Source organism: Protopterus annectens, chromosome 13.part0 (assembly GCF_019279795.1).
Source record: "Protopterus annectens isolate FY-2018-M chromosome 13.part0, PAN1.0, whole genome shotgun sequence".
NCBI classification, from domain to species: Eukaryota; Metazoa; Chordata; order Ceratodontiformes; family Protopteridae; genus Protopterus; species Protopterus annectens.
This window is the reverse complement of record NC_056747.1, coordinates 186,727,760-186,754,817: the sequence shown is the minus strand read 5'-3', so window position 1 is coordinate 186,754,817 and position 27,058 is coordinate 186,727,760. Positions and strand designations below refer to the sequence as shown.

At 42.5% G+C, this 27,058-nt stretch overlaps 1 protein-coding gene across 1 annotated transcript in view; it reads left to right on the top strand.

Moving 5' to 3' along the window:
* Positions 1–27,058, top strand: part of MLLT1 (MLLT1 super elongation complex subunit) — a 767,946-nt gene that overhangs the window by 330,674 nt on the left and 410,214 nt on the right. The window contains exon 3 of the mRNA XM_044090764.1: positions 16,511–16,593. Coding sequence (XP_043946699.1) covers positions 16,511–16,593 — 83 coding nt within the window. The remainder of the gene's footprint in view (positions 1–16,510; positions 16,594–27,058) is intronic.

Sequence of the window (27,058 nt, the reverse complement as noted above, 5' to 3'; positions counted from 1 at the left end):
TGGGTGATCCCACGTGATGTAGACTTCATCATTTTCTGTGATGCTATGTGGCTCATGTTTCCAGTGTTTTTCAGCTACTTCAGTATTATGTTTTCACAATCCCCAGTGCAACAGTCTTGCCACATTATTATGCCTTTCAGTATACAGTCCTTCTGCCATTAGTGTATCACAAACAGCAACAAGTTGTGCAATTGTTTCCAATTCTGTTTTACAAAACCTACATTTGTCTGTTTCTCCCACATGTTCAATGGACTTTCTAAACCAACGTGTACGTAGCCCACTATCTTGGGACGCCAATATTAACCTTTCATGTTTTGGTTTGATTTCACATCTCCTTAACCATTCCTGTGTTCGATCCTGATTAGCATGAGGTTCTTCCAGGAGTTTTCTATACTTGCAACTGTATTTATGCAATTTCCACATTTCTTGTGTTCTCATCTGATCCTTCACCTTGTATTCTTTGTTTTGTTTTTTGGTGCTACCTAATTTTTATCTACTTCTGGTTTGACTTCCATTCCTGTTTGATGCTAATATGCTTCTGCTGGACTAAGCAGGGAAGTCATCTTAGATTTATTCTCATGTTTCAAAGCTTTCACTACATTTGGGTTTTGTGAGGTCAACAGGTATGTGTGGAGTCCCATGATTGCAGATCTATACAGGTTATCAATTTGAAGGAGCCCCATACCTCTTTCGGAATGGGGAATATATAATCTTGGTATGCACTGATTTTTATAAATCATTTGGTGAGCATGAAACATCCTTATTGTTTTGCTGTCTAATCTATCCAACACCTTTTGGGGCCAGTCAGTCACTCTAAAACTGTAAGTTAGAACAGGAAGAGCAAATTAGTTTGTAGTTTGAATTTTGTTCCTAGATGTCAGTGTTGCTTTCAGGATTAATTTAAGTTTTCTAAAATGTTCCTTACTAAGTTTTATTCACATTTGTTCATGTTTTATTGTTGATCCTTCATCATCATTTTCTTCTTTCGGCTTTTCCCGTTAGGGGTTGCTACAGCGGAACAGTGGTCCCCAGAACAATTGGCAGTGACGTTTTACAGTGTCGAGTTCCCAGCCCGGGGCCCAACCTTCCACAGAAGGCACACACTCACACCTAGGGCCAATTTAGAGTGTCCAGTCCACCTGCAGCATGCCTTTGGGATGTGGGAGGAAACCCACACGATTGCAGGGAGGGCATGCAGACTCTGCACAGAAGGTACCCCAGCCAAGAATTGAGCTTTAGAACCTCTTGCTGTGAGGTGGCAACGCTAACTGCTGCACCACTGCAGCCTCCCATTGTTGATCCTTCAGCAGTTCCCAAATATTTATATACTCCCTCTTGCGCAAGTTATTTTATATCACATTCTTGTCCCAAACTGATGTTTTCTTGGTGTCGCAGCTTTCCTGCTTTAAAGGCTGCGTTTGCAGATTTATCAAGACCAAATGATCTGAAAAAAGGTTTGACTCCGTACAGTTGTGCTTTCGGTTCCTCGTCTGATGAGCTATACAGTTTTAAATCAACAAACAGAAGATCAGAAGTCTTTACACTTTGTTGTTTTCTGGGAGCCAAATTGTAGCCATGACCTAATCTGTTAAGCAGACATCTTAGTGGGTTAAGGGCAAGGCAGAAGAGCAGTGGTGACAGTAATAATTTGTCCTTTATAATGGCTTAACTGCAAAGTGGTTTGCCACTGTTTCTTGGTCGTTGTTATGTAGTTTATCAGTGTAGGGTGTATCCTGTACATTTTTAAGCACTCTTTTTGTCCATGAATACGGGATACTGTCTGATGCTTTTTTTAATCAATCCATGCCATACTTAGATTCTTCTCCTTTTACAGTTCTCCACTATGACCTTATATCGCGATGGTGGTGCTGCGGTAGCGCTGTCTCCTCACAGTAAGACGCTGTCCGGTTTGACTCTCAGCTAGAGCGTCTTCTGCGTGGAGACATGCGTGAATGGGCGTACCTTCGTTGAAGGTTGTGCTTTAGGGCTGGCAACTCAGCACGTAAAAATCAACTGCCAATCATTAGAGGACCGGAGTTCCGCTGTGGCGACCCCTAACTGAGAAAAGCTGAAAGACACAACAACTGCGACCTTATTTAACAATAAATGATCCTTTGTTTCATATGACTTTCTTTTATTGCCCTTTTGTTCTGTTGCCGTAATTGAGTTTTCTTCTAAATGACTATAAACTCTGTCAGCATGAATTCCAGTATATAGTTTATACATTGTCGGAAGGCAAGTTATTGGTCTATAATTTTTAGGTTAGCTTGTAGGGTTACTGATAAGTAGGAGTGTTGTTCTTGTTAACCAGGTTGGTGTCTGTTCGGAGTGCGCATATAAATAGATGTTCTTCGTGTTTCACTGTTGCAGTCATCACACTTGGCTTATCTGCCTGCAGGTAGCCCTCAGTCTGCCCGAATACCAGAGGCTTAGTATTTCTGCGTCAGATGCTGTCGCTTCTTCCTTGACGTCAGGGGTATAAAAACAGGCAGCCGATGCCATTAAATCAGTCTTTCTTGCCGAGGAGGAGCCCGAAGCAGAAGCAGTTCACAAGTGCTGGTCAACCGCTACCTGAATTTTTCGTTTTCGAGTTGAATAATCCTGAGGTCTTCTAAAGCCAAGTACCCCATTGGGGATCCGTTTTTCTTGCTCTAACCGATGTCAGAAAAAGTTAACAATTTTCCTGCCTGTGGAAAGCAAATGCCTCACAGAGATTTTCATTCTTACTGCATCACCTGTTTAGGCCCAGACCACGACGTCCCTCGCTGTTGGTTTTATGCCTTGGTTAACGCCCGAACCATTCGTCGTCGGGCTTTCTTTGTCACTAAATTCTTTCACTCTCGATCTCCGTATTCTGAAATGGCGTCGGTAAGTCATTCGAATACCGATCTTCCATAAAAAACATAAGGATAAAGACAGAGACAGACCGCATAGGTCCAAAACTGCCAACGACGCTTCCGTTAAGCTAGTCGCCAGTCCACCAGTACTCAGTGTGGTGCCTTTGCAGCCCCTGATGCCTACTTCAATGGATTCGCAGGCCTCTGCTGAGACCCATTCAGAGTCCAGTATGCCGCAAGATGCTTCTTCGACTATGTAACCAGCGGATGTCTCTATCTTGGATGGGTCCGGAGCTGCTGTGCAGGCACTGGCTTCTGAGGCAGTTTTCCACTCTACCGATGTTCGAAACAAACCGACGACTTCATTTTTAGCACAAAAAAAAAGGGCCAGAGTACGCACTATGCATAGAAAACCGACGACCAAAGGGCATGCTCAGGCACCCATGCCACAAAAACAAATGCTTAAAATGGCTGAAGACCTTATTACGCTCTTTAGGGAAAGCCAGCCTTCCCCTACAGAGAGACAAAGAATCAGATCCCCTTCAGGTTCTACAGACCAGGAGTCCGATGATTCTGATCTTTCTGATTATGAAGACATGCCCTTATCTGCCTATGAGGATTCAGATGCAGAGGAATCCATTCCCTCTGCCTCCCCTCCAGAGGATTTTTCTTTTGGTGAAACCTTGCATACTTTGAGAGCATTTCCATTGGGAATGCCAAGACTATCCTCAGTCCAAAAAGAGACTCAGAGAATTTTTAGAGTTGCCTCAGCACATGCCTTTAGCTATGCCACCTGTCCTGGATGTTGTAGATGATGGTTTCATGGAGTTCAGTCTTAGTCCAGACACTTTACCTCCTGCCCCAAGGAAAGCAGACAGGTACTACAGAGTACCTGATACTCACAAGTTTCTTTTCAAGAATCCTACTGCTGACCCAAAGATCATTTCCCAAGGGCCAAAAGGTATTAAGGCTACTACAGCCAAAAATCCCACCCCTTCGGACAGGGATTCCAGAGCTTTGGACACATGGGGTAAGAAGGTATATACCTCTGCAACTCTTGCTATCAGGGCATTGAACTGCCACTTTCACATGCTGAAATACCAGCAACATATTATGGAACTTATTAAACAAAAAGTGGTAACTTTTCCAGATTGTGCAGAAAATAAAGAATTGCAGGAGCTTATGCACTCTGCAAACCAAGTTAGTAAGCATACTTTACAGTGTGGCTTTGATGCAGTCACTGGCTCTGTACTGAGAAGACATGCTTGGCTGAAGGAGCACACCTTGCCAAATCATGTCAAATCTAAATTACTAGATGCTCCTTTGAATAAGGACTGTTTGTTTGGCACCAAAGCAGAAGAGGATCTTGAAAAGATGGAAGAAAAAGCTAAATCTATGCAGACTGTTAAATAATTCCTACAAGTGCAACCCCCTAGATTCAGTAGGCATTGCCGTTCAAAACACTGGTCTTTTCCAGCCCTCACCAGGCCTTCCCAAACAAGACCCAGGGGAAACAGACCACCCAGACTGCAGTCTCAGGGTATCCAGAGATCAAAGCAATGGACTGCCCCCACCCCTAAAGCAGGGAGTAGTAAGCCACCTCCTTATGGAAAAAACTCACAATGACTTCTTCACTCTATTTCCCAGCCCTGCCCAATTGCTTGTACCCCTAGGAGGAAAACTTGCCCTTCATGCAGAAAACTGGAGGTCCATCACTCTGGACCAATGGGTCCTCAACATTGTATCCCAGGGGTACAAATTTTATTTCCATTCACTGCCAACCCCAAGCGGGTTTCCAGACCTTCCTCCAAACCAGTGGGCAGAGGCTCAAAACCAAGTACTTTCCCTGCTCAATATCAGAGCTATTCAGCCTGTTCCAGTAGAACAGAGTGGTCAAGGATTCTACTCCAGACTCTTCCTGATACTCAGGAAAGAGGGCTCTTGGCACCCAATCCTAGATCTTTCATTTCTCAACACCTTCCTGGTGGTACCAAAATTCAAGATGCTTACCCTGCAACAGCTTCTCCCTGTGTTAGCCAAGGATGCCTGGTTAGTCACCCTAGACTTAGAAGCCTATATGCACATCCCCATAAGGGAATCATGCAGGAAGTATCTACGTTTCAGGGCAGGGTCTATGCATTATCAGTTTTCTGCACTTCCCTTTGGCCCAGGGTATTCACAAAATGCTTGGCTCCAGCCATTGCATACTGCAGGTGAAGAAATGTCCAAATTTACCCATACTGGGACAACTGCTTGATTTAGGCGGACAGTCAGGAATTGCTACTTCAGCACCTGGCATTTGTAAAAAGCCTTCTCACTTCATTGGGGAACACCATCGACGAAAATAAATCACAACTGGTACCTAGTCAAAAGATTGTATTCCTGGGAGCAAGCTTGGACACAACTTCCCAGATGGCATTCCTCACTTCAGAAAAACAGGTCTATCTGACAGACTACTTCAAACAAATGGCCACCAGAACCCAGCTATCTGCAAGAAAAATACTGCAAGCCCTAGAGTTCATGGCCTCATGTATACTGCTAATTTCATATGCAAGACTGCATACGAGGAAACTTTAATGGTACTTAAAAAGCCTTTGGTACCAACATTCTCTGGACCTGGAAACAGTCATTCCTATCATACCTTGTCTAAGGACAGAGTTCTTTTGTGGGCAGAAGCATGCAACCACAACAAAGGACTGCCTTTTACTCAACCCCACGCTGCCCAGACCCTGACCACAGACGCATCAGACTATGTATGGGGGGCTCACATGGCTGGCAAATGTATTTAGGGCCACTGGAGCCCAAGTCAGATTCATCTGCACATCAACCAAAAAGAGATGCTAGCTGTACAGAATGCCCTGACAGCTTTCAGATACCTACTCTTGCCAGGACAGCTGATGATAAAAACAAGCAACACCACAGTTATGTGGTACATCAACAAGCAGGGGGGAACCCATTCTTACCCACTGTGCAGGTTAGCCATGGCCCTGTGGAACACCGCCTTGGACATCCAGGGTTTATCTACAAGCTCAATTCTTGCCAGGCAAACAAAACTCACTGGCAGATGACTTAAGCAGAAATCTGCTAGACCCACACAAGTGGAAAGTGGAGCCCAGCACCTTCAACCTTCTGACTCAGAAATGGGGGACCCCAGAGGTGGCTCTCTTTGCCTCCCCCTACAACCACCAGCTAAGCAAATTCTGCACCAGGAACCCTCACAGCGGGGCCTGGAAAGTGGATACCCTATCCTTTCAATGGGAAAACCTCTCAATTTATGCCTTTCCCCCTCTGCCTCTTCTCTCAAGAGTATTACTCAAGATAAAACAAGACAGGCCAAGGACAATTTTGATTGCCCCAGAGTGGCCATGCCATCACTGGTACCCACTCCTGCGCAGCCTGACAACGGTGCCACCCTGGCACCTACACCAGATCCCAACCCTGCTTTCTCAGCAGGAGGGACAGATTTTGCATCCACAATTGCAAACCCTAAATCTTGCAAGCCTGGCTTATTCCTTAAATACTATACCAGCAGCCCTAAGCAGACAGGTGCTGGACGTCATCCTTGAAGCCAGAAGGCCCAGTACAAGGAAATCCTATGCTGAAAAGTGGAAAAGGTATTGTTCTTGGATTCAGTCTAAAGGAAAGGACACAGTACTGCCCTCCTTACCTCTAATCCTGGATTATCTAGCAGAACTACTCCACAGAGGCCTATCCTTCTCCTCCATTAAGATCCATGCCTCTGCCATCTCGGCTCATTACAATACTGAGCCACCTGTATTCTCTCACCCTCTCCTCACAGTTCCTGAGAGTGGCAAACAACTGAAGGCCACCAAGGAGAGCACCCACCCCTTCTTGGGACCTTAACTTTGTACTGGAAAAGCTCACACTCCCCCATTTTGAACCTGCTGCTTCAGCAAAGTTAAACTTCCTTTCTTGTGAAACAGCCTTGGTTCTAGCCATCACTTCAACTAGAAGAGTGTCTGAGTTACAAGCACTGATGGCTGTGGAACCTTTCATTATTTTCCATGCTGACAGGGTTTCCCTCAGGACTTAACCCTTCCTGTATGCCTAAAGTGGTGTCCAGTGTGTCTCTCAACCAATCCATCCATTTGCCAACCTTTTCCCTAATCCTCAAAATAAAGAGGAAAGGATGCTGCACTCTTTGGATGTGCACAGACTGCTCAGATTCTACCTTGATAGGATTAAGCCTTTCAGAATATATGACCAGTTGCTAGTCAGCTTTGCAGCAGGGGCAGAGGGCAAGGCCATTTCAACCAAACCATTTCCAAATGGATAGCACACTGCATCCATTTCTGCTACAAGCACTATGGAAAACCAACCCCTCCGGGGGTCAGAACACATTCCACTAGGGCTCTATCTACCTCTGCAGCATTTCTTAGGGGAGTCCCTACCAGGGACATCCTGGAAGCTGCTACCTGGAGTTCTGTACACACTTTCACCAAGCATTACCACCTGCCTATCTTTTTTCCAAATCCAGGGCAGGTTTTGCTACAGCAGTCTTGCAAGGCCTACTAGCCAGCCCTAACTTTTCCTAACTGCTTCCACCCTTCCTCAGCTTTGGGAATCAACCCGTGTGTGATGACTGCAACAGTGAAACATGAAGAGCATAGTACAGTTGTGTACACTTACCATAAATGTAGATGTTCGAGTGTATTCACTGTTACAGTCCTGGTTTCGCTCTTCCAGCCCCCAGGTTTTCTCTGTCTCTCCTCTCTATGGCTATCCCTACTGGTATTGGTATTTACTTTTTACTGGTGGTGTTTTCCCTACCATATCCTAGCTCCCTGTTTGGGGGCTCCTGACATTTGGGGCAAGAAAAAACAATGTAATGGCGTTGGCTGCCTGTTTTTATTCCCCTGACGTCAAGGAAGAAGCGACAGCATCCGAAGCAGAAATACTAAGTCTCTGGTATTCGTGCCGACTGAGGGCTATATACCTGCAGGCAGATAACGCAAGTGTGATGACTTCAGCAGTGAATACACTCGAACATCTACATTTATGGTATGTGTACAGAACTGATCTAGGTTACTCCTCGTTAAATCTTCATGCAAGGATGTTAACACTTTTAACCAGAAGTTAGGTACTGCATCTGGGCCTGGGGTTTTCCAGAGGCTTTTCTTAACTTTGTTTCAGTCTCACTGGCTGTTACTTCATCCCATTTCATATCCTGTACCTTTTAAATTTCTTATTCTTTCTTTTACTTCTTCTATCCATTTAGCATCTTTGTTTCACATGATCTTCATAGATACTTTTCCAAAATGTATCTATTTCTTCTTCTTTTTTGGAGGAATTTCAATTCCTTTTACCTTGTTTCCCAGTTCTCTATAAAATTTTTTGGGTCATCAATGAATTGCTTATTTTATACTTTTCCTTTATAAAAAGACCACAAACCGGCACACCACAATGGAGCACGCAAGACGACAGCTTCTACAGAAACCAACAAAGTTTATTAAATCCACATTAGTGCTCAAATATACACTGCGTTTTTGTCCATATTTACAAGATTTCATCAGATCTGGTGATAATATTCTGTATGGCTGCTGTTATTCTTCTTAGGGATCTGCATACAAAGTCCCACTATCTCCTTACTTCTTGAACTTTCCCCCATTTCATCATCATCCTTTTCTACTTTCAATTATAGCTTTCTGCTTGTGTTATGTGTATGAGCCTTAACTGTGTATCTCCAAAATATTCCTTTGTATCAGGTAATCATAAACCACCTTGTTCTATTGGAAGGATCAACTCATTCCTCTTAACTGTTGTACTCATCCCCTCTCAGATAAATACCTTCAGTTCTTAATTAATTATTGTCCACAACTTTTCCTCTGGTTGATAAAAATATGCCTGACCTGTATATAAAACTAAATGGACTTAAAACATTTGCTGTTTGTATCTTACTGTCCATGAGTGGATGGGAAGTAGGAAATACACCCTGGGGATCACTTCTGTGTCTCTGCTCGACAGAGACACAGGAAAATAACTTTCTTGGGTGGCGTAAGCCAGGGAACCTTGTTGGCTAGGCTAACGTAGGCCCTTGGGCCGATAGCCTAGTACCTACCTATGTAAGCAAAAGCTTCTAGTTTCTCATGTTTTGTATTATTTTTTGTTTAGTCTCTTCCCACGTATCCTTAGCTCCCCTAATAGAAGCTTTTTAATCTGCACACCTAAATGCTTCATATTATTGTGTCCATTAAATATTGGTATTACTGAACCATTTCATGTGTGGGTACATAATTTTTGGCTGTAGCCTTTGTTTTATCTTCATTCATTTTATATCCTGAAGAGACTTCAAACTGTCTTAAAATGTTTTACAACAGTGAGATGTCCTTTTCTGGATTTATTAGGTACAAAAAAATGTCATCTGCAAATAAAACCAACTTTTATTGATTATCATGCCAATTATGTCTTTGAATTTCTGAGTCCCTTATTTTCTGTACCAGTGGCTATAAATATAATGCAAATAAAAGGAAAAAAACTCCCACTTTAATTCTTGCTTCTGATCCTTCATATATCCTCCTAATTAGCCTTATTATTGTATCAAGTAATGCAAAGCACATTGTGAATCTTATGATGTTCTTCGTGTTTCACTGTTACAGTCATTACATTTGGTAATCTGCTGGCAAGTTGCCCTCAGTCGCCCTGATTAACAAAAGTCTTGGGTCCTGCGTCAGTTGCTGTCCCTTCTTCCATGATGTCAGATCATCAGGGGTATAAAACATGTAGCCGACATCATTACCTCAGTCTTTCTTGCCGTGCGGTGCCCGAAGCAGAAGCAATTCGCAAGTGCCAGTCGGCCTACTCCTGAAATTTTCGTTTTCGAGCTTCAGAACTGAAGTTTTCAACTTAAAGCTAAGTACCCCGTTGGGGAAACTTTTTCATGCTCCTTACCGATGTCAGTAAAAGTTAATAATTGCATTACTTGTGGGAATAAAGATTTTCATTTGTACTGTATTCCTTGCCTAGGCCCTGACCACGACGTACCTTGCTGTCGGTTTTGTGCTTTATTTAATCAGCGCACTATCCATCGTCGGTACATTTCTGCCTCTAAATATTTTGGTTCTCTGTTTAATTATCAAGAAATGACGTTGGTTAGCCACCCGACTACCAGAATACTAAAAAACGCAAAGAAAAAGACAGAGACAGGCCGTTGAGGTCCAAAACTGCCGACGACACTTCTCCTAAGCCAGTCGCCAGTTCGCCGGTACTCAGTGAGGCACTTTTGCAGCCCCTGATACCCACTACTTCTGATTCGCAGGCTTCTACTGAGACCCATTCTGAGTCCAGTATGCTGCAAGATGCTTCACCTGTGGAACCCGTGGATGTCTCTATCTTGGATGGGTCTGGAGCCGCTGTGCAGGCACCAGCTTTTGAGGGTGTATTCAGGCCTACAGACTTGCATATTAAACAGACTCCACCTTCAATACTAAGGCCTAAATCTTGATCTATGTCTAAAAAACCGATGCCCAGGCCACATGTTCAAGCCCCTATGCCTAAAAAACAAATGATCAAAATGGCTGAAGATTTAATTACTCTAATCAGGGGTAGTCACCCCCCCCCCCCTTCTAAGAGGCCTAGGGCTGAGCTTGACTATGAATCTTCAGAACAGGATTCTGTTTCTTCCGACTCTTCTAATGACCTGGATTTGTCCATACCTACTTATGAGGATTCTGATGCAGAGGATTCCATTCCCTCTGCTTCCCCCCATGAGGACTTTTCTTTTGGGGAAACTTTACATACCTTAAGGGAGCATTTCCACTGGGAAAGTCAGGAATTTTCTGAATCCAAAAAGAGGCTTAGGGATTTCCTCCTTCTTCCTCAGCATAGGCCTTTGGCTGTACCTCCTGTTCTAGACATTGTTAATGATGTGTTTTCGGAATCCAGTATGGCCCCTGATTCCCTTCCTCCGGCTCCTAGTAAACCAGACAGATATTACAGGGTTCCTGAGTCCCACAAGATCCTTTTCACAAATCCTGTTACGGACCCAGAAACCATTTTTCAGGGGCTCAAGGGCATTAAGGCTTCTATGGCTAAAAATCCTACCCCCTTCTGATAGAGACTCCAGAGCGCTGGATAGATGGGGTAAAAAGGTTTATACTTCTGCAACCTTGGCAATTAGGGCTTTAAACTGTCAATTTCATATGCTAAAATATCAACAGCATATCATGGGACTGCTTAAACAGAAAATTATGATTTCTGACTGTGTGGAAAATAAAGATTTACAGGATTTATTGCATTCAGCTGAATAAGTTGGAAAACATACTTTTCAATGTGGTTTTGATTCTTTAGAGGCCTCTTGCAGGGCTGCTGTTACTGGGCCTGTGCTTAGAAGGCATGCTTGGCTTAAGTAGCAATTTCTGCCTGATCATGTTAAAGCAAAATTGTTGGATGCTCCTTTGCATCAGGACCGTCTGTTTGGCAATAAGGCTGAAGAAGTTCTAAAAAAGATGGAAGATGAAGTTAAATCTATGCAAACTGTGAAAGATTTCTTACAAGTGCAACCTCCAGGATGTAGTAGGCACTGGCCTTCTAAGAACTGGACCTTTCCAGCTCCTTACAGATCCACTCACGCCAAACCCAGACATATCAAAAACACCAGGTTTCAGTCCCAAGAGACTCTCAGAACTAAGCAATGGGGTGCTTCCACTTCCAAATCTGGAAATAACAAGACACCACCCTATGGTAAGCAGTCTCAATGACTTTCCTTTAAAATTACCAAGCACTTCTCAGCCGCCCCTTTGGGGGGAAAAATTGCTCTTCATGCAAAAAACTGGCAGCTCATAACCCAGGACAAATGGGTTTTAAATATAGTGTCCCAGGGATACAGATTTCATTTCCACACGTTGCCAACTCCAAATGGGTGGCCAGTCCTGCCCCCAAATCAGTGGGCAGAGGCTCAGAAACAAATACTTTCCCTCTTAAACATGGGGGCTATTCAACCAGTACCAGAAGAGGAAAAGGGACAAGGTTTCTATTCCAGACTTTTCCTGGTACCCAGAAAAGACAAATCATGGCGTCCAATTCTGGACCTGTCTACTCTAAACACCTTTCTGGACATTCCAAAATTCAAGATGCTGACTCTTCACCAGTTACTTCCTACGCTAGGCAAGGATGCCTGGTTGGCAACTCTATATTTAAAAGAAGCTTACCTGCATATCCCAATCAGGGAATCTTGCAGAAGATACCTCCGCTTCAAATCAGGCTACTTGCATTACCAGTTCTCTGCACTGCCCTTTGGCTTGTCTACTGCGCCCAGGGTATTCACAAAGTGCCTGGCTCCAGTGATTGCTTTTTGCAGGCAAAGAAATATTCAAATATACCCATACCTGGACGATTGTCTGATTCAGGCAGAAAACCAGGCCATGCTTATAAAACATCTGACATTTGTAAAAAGGGTTCTAACTTGTCTATGGTACACCATAAACGAAAAGAAATCACAACTGGTACCCCCTCAAAAAATTACATTACTGGGTGCAAGCTTGAATACAACTACCCAGATGGCTTTCCTCACGTCAGAAAAGCAAATTCATTTGGTGACTTACTTCGAACAGATGGCCACAAAAACCCTGCTATCTACAAGACAAATACTGCAAGCCTTGGGGTTCATGGCCTCCTGCATTCTTCTAATTCCATATGCAAGACTGCATATGAGGAAACTTCAGTGGTACTTAAAAAGTTTATGGAGTCAGCATTGTCACAGCCTGGAAACAATAATTCCTATCATACCTTGCCTACGTCTAGAGTTCCTATGGTGGGCAGAGGCCTGCCACCAAAACAAGGGACTGCCATTCACACCACCCCCTGCTGCCCAAACCCTAACTACAGACGCATCAGACTATGCATGGGGGGCTCATCTGGCAGGGAAGTGCATTCAGGGCAAATCAAATGCACCTACATATCAGTCAAAAGGAAATAGTAGCTGTACAGAATGCTCTGACAGCCTTCAAGGACTACCTTCATCCAGGACAACTAATGGTAAAGACTGACAACACAGTTATGTGGTACATAAACAAGCGGGGGGGGGGGGTACAGATTCCTACTCCCTCTGCAGACTAGCCATGGCACTGTGGAACATAGCCTTGAGCTACCAAGTACAACTACAAGCTCAATTCCTGCCAGGAAAGCTGAATATTTTGGCAGACGAACTAAGCAGAAATCTCATGGACCCACACGAATGGAAACTGGAACCACGGATTTTCAACATGTTGACAAGCAGATGGGGTGCCCAGACATAGATCTATTTGCCTCCCCCCAGAACTACCAGTTGGACAAGTTTTGCACAAGAACTCCTCACAAAAAAAGCCTGGAAAGTGGATGCTCTGTCCTTCGGCTGAAAAAAAAACTGTCAGTCTATGCCTTTTCCCCCTCTGCCTCTGCTCTTCAAAGTTCTGCTAAAAGTCAAACAGGACAAACCAAAAATTATTTTGATTGCTCCAGACTGGCCATGCCAACACTGGTACCCACTCCTACGCAGTGTGTCTCTACTATCCCCATGGCACCTGCCAAAGACACCTTCCTTACTGCCTCAGCAGGAAAATCAGATTCTGCACCCTCAGCTCCCTACATTGATCCTTGCAGCTTGGCTAATCACTTAGTCACCCTTAACATCCCTCAGCAAACCTGTGATGGATGTCATCTTCGAGGCGAGTAGACCTAGTACTAGAAAATCTTATACTGACAAATGGAAAAGATTCTGTGCTTGGAATCGATCTCAAGGAATGAACACAGCAGCGCCCAATTTACCTCAGATTTTACAATATTTAACTGAGATGCTACACAAGGGCCTGCCTTTTTCCTCCATTAAAATCCACGCCTCAGCCATTTCAGCTCATAACACAAAACCTTCCCTCTTCTCTCATCCTCTGCTCAAGCAGTACCTCAGAGGGGCCAAGAACTTGAGACCACCCAGGAGAGCTCCAATCCCTGCCTGGGACCTTAACTTTGTATTGGAGAAACTCACTCTGCCTCTTTTCGAGCCAGTGGCTACTGCAGACTTAAAATTTCTTTCTTGGAAAACAGCCTTCTTTCTGGCAATTACTTCAGCTAGAAGGGTACCTGAGTTACAGGCCCTTATGGCAGTGGAGACTTTCATCATTTTCATGTGGGCAGGGTGTCACTCGGGACCAACCCATCCTTCATGCCCAAGGTGGTATCCAGTGTGGCTCTTAATCAGTCCATTCATTTGCCAACTTTTTTTTCCTAATCCACAGAACAAAGGGGAATGGATTCTTCATTCATTGGATGTGCACAGACAACTGAGATTTTACTTGGACAGAACTAAAACTCGAAGAAAATATGAACAACTATTGGTAGCATTTGCTGCAGGGGCAGAGGGAAAGGCTATTTCAAAACAAACCATTTCTAAATGGATAAGCCATTGCATTCATTTCTGCTACAAGCATCATGGAAAGCCTATCCCCCAGGGGATCAGATCTCATACCACCAGGGCTGCATCTACTTCTACAGCTTTTCTCAGAGGTGTTCCTACCAGGGATATTCTAGAAGCAGCTACTTGGAGTTCAGTTCATACTTTCACCAAGCATTATCATTTACCAATTTTCAATAAATTCAGAGCTGGCTTTGCCTCTACTGTCTTGCAGGGCCTTATAGCTGGTCCTAATGCTGTATAAATCCATCCTCCCAACCATGGCTTTGGGAATCTACCCAAATGTAACGACTGCAACAGTGAAACATGAAGAACATAATACAGTTGTGTACGCTTACCATAAATGCAGATGTTCGAGTGTATTCACTGTTGCAGTCCTGGTTACCCTCCCTCCAGCCCCCTGTTTTTTCTCTGACTATGCCTCTACTTTCTGTTCCTATGCTTAAAAGCCTTTTTGGTGTATTTGCTTTTGATTGGAGGTATATTGCTGTAATTTAGGATTATACTTTGCTCCCCATTTGGGGGGCACCTGACATCTGGGGCAAGAAAAACTGAGGTAATGACGTTGGCTGCATGTTTTATACCCCTGACGACCTGACGTCATGGAAGAAGGGACAGCAACCGATGCAGGACCCAAGACTTTGTTAATCAGGCCAACTGAGGGCAACCTGCCAGCAGATTAACCAAATGTAATGACTGCAACAGTAAATACACTCAAACATCTACATTTATGGTAAGTGTACACAACTGTACTTTATTTTGGAGACGTGTGATTGCTTTCATTTAATTTATGTGTTCAGTGATTGTGAAGTGATTTGTTGGAGTATTAAAGCATTTGGTTTTGTTTTCATTAATTTGTGATTATTTTTGCTTGGTGTTCAGGTGCAAGTTATCTGTTGATTTGTTCAGTTAATGATAGGTTGTCTTGTTTTCAGTATTGTTAACTTTAATTTCATGTATAGATGCACACCAGTTCTGAGAGCATACTAACGATCGAAAACAGTGAAAAAATTAGGAAAATGTAACATTTGATTTCTTGCTGGTCTCCACTATGACTGGCTGCCGGCAGTCTTCCTGTTTGGTCATTCTGACTGTCATCCAGTTGAGTGATTTAACCAGCTGTGTGTTGTCTGGATTCTACTGCCTAACCAGTGTCATTTGTGTATAGGCCATATTCTGAATAACTTATGTCTGTCTAGTTGAAAATCTTAAATTCGACTATAGAGCTCTATAATCACTTTTACAAATTGCTGTGATTCAGTCATCATCATGACAGCTTTATGTCTTTAAACAGCTATTTTCTTCAGTGTGTAACTTCTTGTAAGCATTTTGTTAAGACATTTTATACCAGAAATTTTTCCTTGGTTCTTTGGGCACACTAGTCAGACTTTTTTTAGTAAACAAAGTTAAATAAGTAAGTGCATACTTATTGTTTTTTTAACTATTGTTGTGCACAGAGGTATTGTATCCTGCATTGTCTTAATAGATCTACGAAGTCAAAGACAAGGCTGTCTTAAGTGCACTGATCTGACTTGTTCCTCTTTGCCCCCCACTGCTTTTGTTGATCTTTTGTTCCTTCCCAGCCTATCTGCTCCTTTATTCCTCTTCACAGGGGTGAAGGTCATCCAAGGTGGTCCATCATTTAGAAAAACCATTGGGGTAGTTTGAGGTTTTTGCTTGCTGCCCATCCCTTTCATGTGCCAAGGAAGGGAAGCACAGTGGGCTGCAGCAAAGGGCATCTCATCCACAAGGAGCATTTCCCTGCAGGCAGTCCCCACCTGTTCTCTTGAAGCATAACTAATGGTTGGAGATCAAGCCAGCCTGTATGCCTCTTAAGTGTGCACATCCTTACCCACCCTCTGAGAGGCCATGCTGTTTTACTTTTGCCCTCCCTGCTCGACTCGTACACTACCAGAGCTGCTTATTGAACCTCAGCCATCCAGGTCACAGTCTGGACTCCATCCTCTGTGCTTCAGAGCCGGACTACTGGCCTGCCTTCTCAACACAGCTTATCAACCTACTTTGTGCCATTTTATGTATGGATTTAGTATCTGTAAAGAGCCTTCTTACAGTCTATCTGTTGGTGTCATTGAGAATGGAACAGACCTGCTTGTGTGATTGTACTGCTCTTACTTGAACATTGCTAGCTAAATCTCTGACATTTCTTTCCATTTGATTCTTTATCTTTTGCTGATAACTTTGTTGGTCTTAACTCCTTCTTATGATGTCAAAGTAATTGGTACTTTTTTTTATTCTCTTTTTTTTGCAGTTTGTAAAGAGCCTCCATACAAGGTGGAAGAATCGGGGTATGCTGGATTTATAATGTACATCGAAGTCTACTTCAAAAACAAGGTTGAGTATGCATTCAATCATCTTTTTATTGTTTTTCGTAGTGAAATGTACAGCAGTTAAATATTTGTGCATTTATAATGTGGTTTTGCTAGTTATAGAAATGTGCACAAGTGAGAATGGTAACTGGCAGACATCATTTGCTGTGACTTTTATGGTTAATGATATGATGATGAAGGATCAGACAGAAAACAAGGGGCAGATGTGCAAAGCATGCCCACTGCGGCTGCCTCTGTGCTCACCAACCCGTTGTTCATAGTATTACAGTAAAATCAGTACATCCTGCTGCTGCTATTGGAGTCTGGTAAATGGATGCATAAAGCAGGTAAATGTGCAGTAGAGATTGTCTTTCTGTTTGTCAGAAATGGAAATGCTTTTACCAGGACCTGGGGATCAGCTGAAACCAGTGGAGTTTGATAACATAGATGTTAGAATTTAAGATCCTAATTTTTCCAGGAAAAATTTACTAAACCAGATGTTTGGATATTGGGAGGGAAATGCCAAGAACTTAGCTCATGCCCCCCCCCCCCCTTTATGACCTAATCGTCTTGCTTGTGTGTATGTCCAAGCTGTAGTTGCACACAATGTCAGTGTTTTCTGGTGCATCCATGTGTTGTAACTATCTTACTCATCCTTTCGACGTGCAGGCTGCAGCATATTGGTTTGTATGTCTTGAGCTAACAAACTAGTTTTTATCTGGTGACATTGCTTTGGTGTGGGCCTACACTTTTTCACAGCAATAGGTGAACCAACTACTAAATGCTCAGTTTTGCTTCTGGCCAGCTCCTAAGGTATTAGGTGCACTATTTAAACACTTGTGTGCCTCATTGTTAGGGCTGACACCTGTATACTGATTGAACCAGCAATGTTTAAATTATTGTGAGACCTGGAAGGATTCACTGCACTTATAAAAAAGGCATGTAGGTAAAGTCAGGTAAGAACAACTTTGATGACTGCTAGACTCTCTTGACTAGAGGAAAACCCTATTAGGGATTTTAAGATACCTAAAACTGTTTCCTTTCTCCTGTGCCTGAGCTGTACTGTCATTCTTTCAATGGCACTTTGCTGAAGGTAGACAAAAATTCCTTTAATCCAAGTAATAAAAAATGGTAAGCGCTTGGCTGGTTCTTTGTTTTATAGTTTGGATGTTGTTTGTTTTTTTGGACTGGCCTTTATCCACTGATTTTGCTGTGTTTTTTTGTATACATTGGCACTTTGTTAGTCAGTGCTGGGTGGCCTGACACAATTACCCCAACCGAGTGCAAGCTGTGCTTAACTGGCATACCCATCTACATATGTTAGACAAAATGGGGAGTGGTCTCTGGGATGGGACTCCCTGCTGCAACTGTGAGACAGAAAGGGAAGCATTCTTTGAAATGAAGCTCGTTCCCACTGATGCATCTGTAAAGCAATGAAAGAAACATTCTGTTTATTCCCAAAACCCCTTCGTGCCAGGCTGTCTTCTTTTAATTCTTATTTGTATCTTATTCTGGAGGTGGAGGAGAAATCCAGTTCAGATGAGGATTCCTTAGCATACTCAATGCAGCTTAAATTTCCTGGGCAACTTGTTAAAGACTATGAAGACACTTCATCTTCTGACTCCCCCATGTGAGAAATTTCCTTTGGGAAATTATCTGTAAAATGATGCAGTATTTTGATTGAGAATCCAAATAAGTTTCTGGTTTCCAAAAAAGGATATTGCAGTTTGCTTGAGGTGGGGTCCCCTGAGCCCTCTCTTGTGCCTCTAATGTTAGTTTTTTCTGGATCATTTGCTTCCACTTCCAGTTTTCCTGATTCACAGCCCCCCAGTTCCCATAAAGACCTGACAGGTTCTGTAAGGTCCCTGAGAACATGAAATTTTGCTACAAAAATCCTGTAGCTGAATCCGCCACCTTTTATATTTCCACTGACAAATCCACTAAGCTTTTTTACCTGCAGCTAACGTGCTGTTTTTAGATAGATATAGTAAAGCCTTGGACAGATATAGAAAAAAGGTCTGTACGTCTGCCACCTTATCTTTCAGAGCCATGCGTTACCACCTCAGATGATAAAATAAACTTAGTGTAGGCCTTCCTGTCTGCCTAACCACTCCCAATGAGGAATTGCACACAGATGCATCATATCTAGCTTGAGGAGCATGGAGAGGCTGTATACGAGTGCAGGGCCCCTAGTCCCTAAATCAGATAAGGGAACACCTCATTGTGAAGACAGTGAGAGTCGTGATCCAAGCCCTGCAGGTGTTTTTCCACCTTTGGAACCCAGGGACTTTCAGGATTTTCACAGAGAACACCACAGTCATATGATACATCATCAAGTAGTGGGGACCAAAACCTACCAACTGTGCAGGCCACCTATTCTGACTTGGGACCTAGCCATAAAAGCAAAGCCCTAACTGGCAGTATTCATGAGTTTAGAAATTCCCAAGAGATATTTCTTCTCTTTTCTTGGATGATGTTTACTTTGGCTAAGCAATCCTTTACAAAGCAAAGCCCTAACTGGCAATATTCATGAGGTTAGAAATTCCCAAGAGATATTCCCTCTCTTTTCTTGGATGGTGTTTACTTTGGCTAAGCAGTCCTTTACCAAATGGATTGCCAAGTGCCTTGTGCTTTGCCGTCTGGTGATGGTGAAACACCCACTGGAAGATTCTGCTGTCAAATGTCACTTCTGAAAAGAGGGCGAAGGCTTTAGGCCCTCTTGTTTCATTCAGGTAAGTTGTCCGTGATTTGGTACATTCTTCATATAGTAGGTTATGCATTAAGTTCGCATGGCAGTTTTGTGTTTTTTTTAGCCTGCTTTTCTCTTGTTTGACTGTCAGTGTAGTCGACTGCAGTGCAGGTTTTAGGCCATTAAACCGTAGTTGCAGTTGTGTGTCAAAGTTGTGGTTTAATCATGCCTGATACAAAATGTATGTCTGTGTTTTTTTCTGAATTCTAGGCCCCAATCACAAATGCACCTTCATTGTTTTTACCTTTCTAATTGAAATACAGAATTTAATGCAGTCCACATCAGGGAGCAGGGAATGAAGTGCCCTTGCAGTATGCTTAGTCTAGTTTGAGTACAAGACAAAAAAAAAATGTTTGAAGAATCAGCATTGGTAAATAATGTGATTAACCACAGTGTTAATTGGCATATACGTGTACTGTCATAGGCAGGTGGAGTGTGCATGTATGAGAGAGAGAAAGACTAGAGGTAATTCTATCTGGTAGTAGACACATACAGGGACATTACCCTTTGAGCAGTTCATATCCTGATAGATGTGAATACTGAGGAAGGGTTGCCTGAGATTGAAGCTTCAGGCCTGTCCTGAAGCAGAGGGTTCAGAAAATCCTGATTGATCTGAGCCTTCAGCAGGTAGGGCTCCTGAGAGATCAACTTCTTTCCCTCTTGGCAGTTAACTGTGCAATAAAAATATGATGCCTTATTATGCCTTTGAACTTTACAGTATGCAGCAGTACATTTTCTTGGCCTTTTTGTTTTAGTATTACTTTATGGTACATGAATAAGTGCAAATGACTACTGCTTTCATTACCAATTCTATTAAAATCTGCAGATGTAGTGTTTCTGTCGAAAACATCTGTTTCATTTAATTAAAAAAGTAGATAAAATATTCTTTTGTAGTAACACAATATTTAGAATTTAGTACATGTACATTAAGTTGTGTTCTGCCTGTGTAAAACTTTATAAACTGTTTTGTTAAACAAAAATAAAAGAAATAAAAACTCTGAATATGTTCGAAATGTAAAATAGTTTTGTAAATTTATGTAGACTAAGAACAAATAGTGGATATAAAAAGTGTACGTACCTCTGTTAAAATGCCAGGTTTTTGTGATATAAAAAAAAGAGATCACAGTAAATCATTTCAGAACTTTTCCACCTTTAATGTGACCTATAACCTGTATAATTCAATTGAAAAACAAACAAATCTGTTAAGGGAAAAAGTATAAAAAACTTATAATAAGCTGGTTGCATAAGTGTGCACACCCCTAAACTAATACTTTATTGAAGCACCTTTTGATTTAATTACAGCAGTCTTCTTGGGTACACACCTGCCATCAATTAAGAGACCCTGATTAACACCAAATAAAGTTCAGCTGTCCTAGTAGGATTTTCCTGACATTTACTCAAGTTGCCTGCTACAACAAAAGCCATGGTTCGCAGAGAGCGTACAAAGCATCAGAGGGATCTCATTGTTGAAAGGTATCAGTCAGAAGAAGGGTACAAAAGAATTTCCACAACATTGGATATACCATGGAACACAGTGAAGGCAGTCATCAAAAAGTGGAGAAAATATGGGACAACAGTGACGTTGCAAAGAACTGGACTTCCCTCCAATATTGATGAAAAGACTAGACAAAAACTGGTCAGGGAGGCTGCCAAAAGACCTACAGCAACACTGAAGGAGCTGCAGGAATTTTTGGCAAGTACTGGTTGTATACTACATGTAACAGCAATCTCCCGTATTCTCTATATGTCTGGACTATGGGGTAGGGTTGCAAGACAGAAGCCTTTTCTTATGCAGAAAAACATTCAGGCCTGGCTAAAATTTGCAAAACGGTACGTCAAGTCTCCCAAAAGCATGTGGGAAAATGTGTTCTGATCTGATGAGACCAAGGTTACACTTTTTGGCCACAATTCCAAAAGGTACTTTTGGCACAAAAAACAGCACTTCGCATCACCAAAAGAACACCATCCCCACAGTGAAGCATGGTGGTGGCAGTATCATCTTTTGGGGTTGCTTTTCTTCAGCTGGAGCTGGGACTTTAGTCAAGGTGGAGGGAATTATGAACAGTTCCAATTACCAGTCACTTTTGGACCAAAACATTCGGGCGTCAAGCTGAAGATGAAGAGGAATTTCACCTTTCAACACGACAATGACCCCAAGCATATATCCAGATCAACAAAAGAATGGCTTCACCAGAAGAAAATTAAAGTTTTGGAATGGCTCAGCCAGAGCCCAGACCTAAATCTAATAGAAAATCTGTGGGGTGACCTGAAGAGGGCTGTGCACAAGGGATGCCCTCGCAATCTGACAGATTTGGAGTGCTTTTGCGAGGAAGAGTGGGCAAATATTGCCAAGTCAAGATGTACCATGCTGATAAGACTCCTACCCAAGAAGACTGAATGCTGTAATTAAATCAAAAGGTGCTTCAACAAAGTATTAGTTTAAGGGTGTGGTACTCTTGTGCAACCAGCTTATTGTACGTTTTTTTATTTTTTATATTTTTCTCCCCCTAACAGATTTGTTTTTCAATTGAATTGTACAGGTTGTAAGTCACATTAATGGTGGGAAAAGTTTTGAAATGATTAATTGTGGTCTCCTTTTTTATATCACAAAATCCTGGCATTTTAACAGGGGTATGTATACTTTTTATATCCACTGTACCATTTTGGTATCAACTTCTGTAAAGTGAAGGCAAGGATTTTTATTTATTTATTTTTTTTATATTGAGTGCTCAATCCCATTCTGGTTTGAATCAGCATTTGTCTTTTACATATATTTTAAAAGGAAAGTATAATAGACAAAATAGCTAGTCTATTGTATTCATTAATTTATCATGTGTTTATTTATAGTAGGTGGGTATGTTGTTTGCTTTCATTGTGATGAAGGTCTTTGTACAGGGAACAAAAGCACTAAATAAATTGTGTTTTTTTCTACATTTCCTAAAGAGTGGTCTTTTTTGTTGGTTTTGTATAAATCACCAACCCCTCCACATGTGTGTTTTTTGGTGTGTCGATACACAAATACATGCACATAGTTCTCTTATTATTTTTCCAAGACCTGCACTTGAGGCCCAGAAATAAAAAAAAAAACAACCCCCCCCCACGAATCTAGAGGAGAGCACTGAATATTGAAAATCATTGTTTTCCTTTAAAGTTGCTTTTTTGTAGGGGCAAGTTCCCTGCACCTCTGCATCCCATGTGCCACTGCATACTAACACCAAGATCACTGTACACTGGAGAAAGGGGACACTGTGACACTTTGAGGCATAGCAATCTCGAACTTGGTATATGCAAGTCTGTTTTCTGTACATTCATTCTTACTGTTCCGTGACTTGTACTTCTAAGTCTTGAAATTTAAAACAGTTACCTATGTACAAATAGAGGAAAAATAGTACAGGTGTGTGTGCGGGTGTGTGTGCAGGTGTGTGTGCACGTGTCCGCGTGTGTTTGTCTCCTCTCACTACAAAGTACAGTTTAGCTGATAATTCAAGAAAACACGCAACCCAGTAGTGTTAGGTCAGTTATTCATTCATAGTGTTTTATGAATGAATGACGTTTAGTCAGTAACTGTTCAGGAATTTCCAGATAAATTATAACAAAAAAAAAATGATTGTTGTACAGCCCTACATCTCATCATTTTCAGAACCATTAAAGCAGCATCTGATCCTTGCAGGAAGCACAAGAACAACAGTATGAAATACCACTTAATTTATAAAAAATGTCAAGGACGAAAAGCCAGTAAATCGAACGGCTCATTCAATAATTATTACTAAATAAATGAATAATTCTCTTTCAAAATTATGTATTTTTGCAGGCCATGACTTTCCTAGAGTGTCTGCTACATTGCTTTTCTGTAATTTAGCTGCCAGTCACTTTGTGAATGGAATGGCAATGCGTGTAATTTATTCTTCATTCAGTTTTGTGTAAGTGAAAGAATGATGTTTTTTTTTTTTTTTTTTTTTTAGTAAGATTTATGTGGTTTTATTTCCAGTGAGCTAGTCTGTCTGTTTACATGCATTTATTTCCTTTGGGAGGGGGGTGTTATTCTTGAGTCTGTGGCGCACTTTATGCATTTTCTGTTTGTGTAGTAAGCTGCTCATACAACAAAGAAGGGGAACGTCATGGAAAAATCTGTGCCATTTGAGACCTAAGATGCTGCCTTACTTTCCTGTACACCTGGTCCAGTTCACTATTTTAAGAAGACATTCTGTAGGTTTATACAGTAATAACGTTGGGACAAATTTAGTACTGAGAAAGTTATGAGGTACTAACAAGCTTCTTCCATTGTCCTAGGTTTGCGTTCTTCGGTCTCTTTTTGTTTGCTGTTCAACTCTGACCAACTCATTTAACCAGGCAGTGCTCCTGGGATACCCCTGAAAAGATGAACTTGTCGGTTGACCTCAAAAACTACACTAAAATGTGCAAAATTGATGTAGTGTTTATGAATTGTTTCAGGATTTAGCTATCCCTGTATGGTGAATATTGTATTTTCTTGACCATATTTCCATGTTTTAAGATTTGCCAGTGTTCATTTTTTGTAAGGCTTTATTTTATGCATATTTATCCTGCAGGTGATAGAAATCTTGACATGCTTAGAGTCCTGCACTGCTGCACATGTAATTTAACTTTTTTGTAGTCTAAACTGTGTGTAATCTTAATATGGAACTTATCTGTAATAGAATCTAAAAGGGATTGCTTGACAGTTTGTATTTCGTAGTGTACTTCTCTGCAACTTTCTATCCCTCTGGCTGTTAGAGTGCTTCAGATTTTTTGCTGGATGTGAAAAAAAGTTGTATTTATCAATGGGCTGTGTATGAGCAGCAATAAGAAAGAGTCATAAAGTAACTGGAGAGAGCTTGCCGGATTCTTTTCTTTGACTTCCCAGTAGATGTTCTTCGTGTTTCACTGTTGCAGCCATCACATTTGGGTTATCCCTGCCAGGGTAGCCCTCGGCCAGCCTGAATACCAGAGGCTTAGTATTTCTGCGTCTGTTGCTGTCACTTCAGGACTAATGTCAGGTCATCAGTAGTATAAAGTAAGGCAGCCGACGCCATTACACCAGTCTTTCTTGCCATGGAGCCTGAAGCAGAAGCAGTTTGCACGAGTGCCGGTCGGCAGCTACCCGAGTTTCGTCTTCTGATTTGAAGCTGAAGTCTTCTAAAGCCAAGTACCCCGTTTGGGCTACTTTTTTATTGCACTAACAGATGTCAGAAAAAGTTAACAATTGTCTTGCCTGTGGAAAGCAAATACCACACCGAGACTTTCATTCCTACTGCGTCACTTGTTTAGCCCAGACCACAACGTCCACCGCTGTCACTTCTGTGCTTTGTTCAATGGCAGAACTGTCCATCATCGGGCCCTCATTGTTGCGAGATATTTTCACTTACAGTCCTTGAACTCTGATATGGCTTCGGTAAGCCATCCCACAACAGATCTTCCGATAAAATGTCAAGATAAAGACAGAGACAAACTGCAGAGGTCAAAACCTACCGATAGTGCTTCCATTAAGGTAGTCATCAGTTCTCCTGTACTCAGTGAGGTACTTTTGCAGCCCCTGATGCCTGCTTCTGTGGATTCACAGGCTGCTACTGAGACCCTTTCGGAGTCCAGTATGGCGCAAAACTCTTCTTTGACTAATGACCCTGCAGTCGTCTCTACCTTGGATGGGTCCGGAGCCGCTGAGCAGGCACTGGCTTCCGGGGAAGTCCTTCGCACTACCAATTCTCAACACAAACCGACATCTTCTTTCACAACTAACATTCTTTCGAAAACTGCTGAGTTTCTTATGCCCAGGGTACGAACCACACCCAAGAAACCGATGATCCAATCTCAGGCACCTGCTTCATTGCCTCAGTCTCAAATATTTAAAGTGGTGGAAGACCTTGTCATGCTGATCAGGGGAAGCCAAGCTGCCCCCTTTAAAAGGAAAAGTGATCTGTCCTCTGTAGTTTTGTCTGAACAAGATTCTGATGACTCTGATGCATCTGAATATGAAGACAGCAACCCCTCTGTACTTATGAGGTTTATGATGCAGAGGATTCCATCCCTTCTGCCTGTCCCCCAGAGGATTTTTCCTTTCGGGAAACCCTTCATACCTTAAGGGAGCATTTCCAGTGGGAGAGTCAGGACTACCCTCAGTCTAAAAAGAGACTCAGGGAATTTGTAGATCTTCCACAGCACAGACCCTTGACCCATCCCCCCCAGACCTGGATGTTGTGGAGGATGTTTTCCTGGAATCCAGCTTGAGTCGTGTCACCTTCCCTCCGGCACCCAGAAAACCAGATGGGTACTGTAGAGTCCCTGACTCATACAAATTTCTTTTTAAAAATCCAACTGCTAACCCTGAGGTAATTTCTCAAGGACCTAAAAGGAGTAAAGCAACCTCTGCCAAGAATCCTACCCCCTCAGATAGGGATTCCCAAGCACTAGACAAATGAGGTAAAAAAGTATACACTTCAGCTACTCTTGCTATCAGGGCACTTAATTGTCAGTTCCATATGCTAAAATTTCAGCAACATACCCTGGAACTCCTCAAACAAAAAATGCCTTCTTTTCCTGCTTGTGCAGACTCTAAAGAGTTACAAGAATTAATGCATTGTGCAAGTCAAGCAAATAAACACACCTGGCACTGTAGTTTTGACATCCTAGAAGCTTCTTGCAGGGCAGCAGTCACCAGATCTGTCATTAGAAGGCATGCATGGCTTAAGGAACAGCCCTTGCCAGGCCATGTCAAATCTAAACTGTTGGATGCCCCCTTGCACAAAGACAACTTATTTGGCACTAAGGCAGAAGAGGTCTTAAAAAAGATGGAAGAAAAAGCAAAATCTTTGCAGACCGTTAAGGCTTTCTTACAGGTCCATCCACCCGGGTTCAGCAGGCATTATCCCACCAAGGACTGGTCCTTTGCTGCTAACCCCAGGGAACTAGAACCCCCAGACAGCAGGGAATGCAGAGATCTAAGCATTGGACTACCGCCACTTAAAAAGCAGGGAGTTCTAAGCCATCCCCTTATGGTAAGAATGCACAATGACTCACCTCCCCCACCCCCTCCCTCTGTCCACCTTCACTTACCCCTAGGAGGAAAACTCTCCTTTCACGCAAGCACCTGGGCCACCATTACCAATGACCGCTGGGTTCTCAACATAGTGCCCCAGGGATACAAATTTTCTTTCCACACCCTTCCTACCCCAAAAGGGTTCCCAGATCTACCTCCAAACCAGTGGGCAGAGGTGCAAAAGCAAGTCCTTTCCCTGCTCTCAGTGAGAGCAGTAGAGCATGTTCCTGCAGAACAGAGAGGCCATGGTTTCTACTCCAGACTTTTTCTGGTACCCAGAAAAGAGGGCACCTGGCACCCCATCCCCGATCTATCCATTCTAAACACCTTCCTGGTGATCCCAAAATTCAAAATGCTCACCCTCCAGCAGCTGCTACCCATGCTCTCCAAGGATGTTTGGCTAGCCACCCTAGATGTAAAAGAGGCCTACCTCCATATTCCTATCAGGGAGTCATGCAGGAAATGTCTCCATTTCAGGGCAGGATCTCAGCACTTTCAGTTCTCTGCGCTTCCCTTTTGCTTTCTACTGCTCCCAGAGTTTTCACAAAATGTCTGGCTCCGGCCATTGCCTTTTGCAGACAAAGGAATATCCAGATTTACCTATACTTAGACGACTGCCTAATTCAGGCAGACAGCCAGGAAAAGCTGCTTAAGCACCTGGCCTTTATAAAGTCCCTACTAACCACCCTA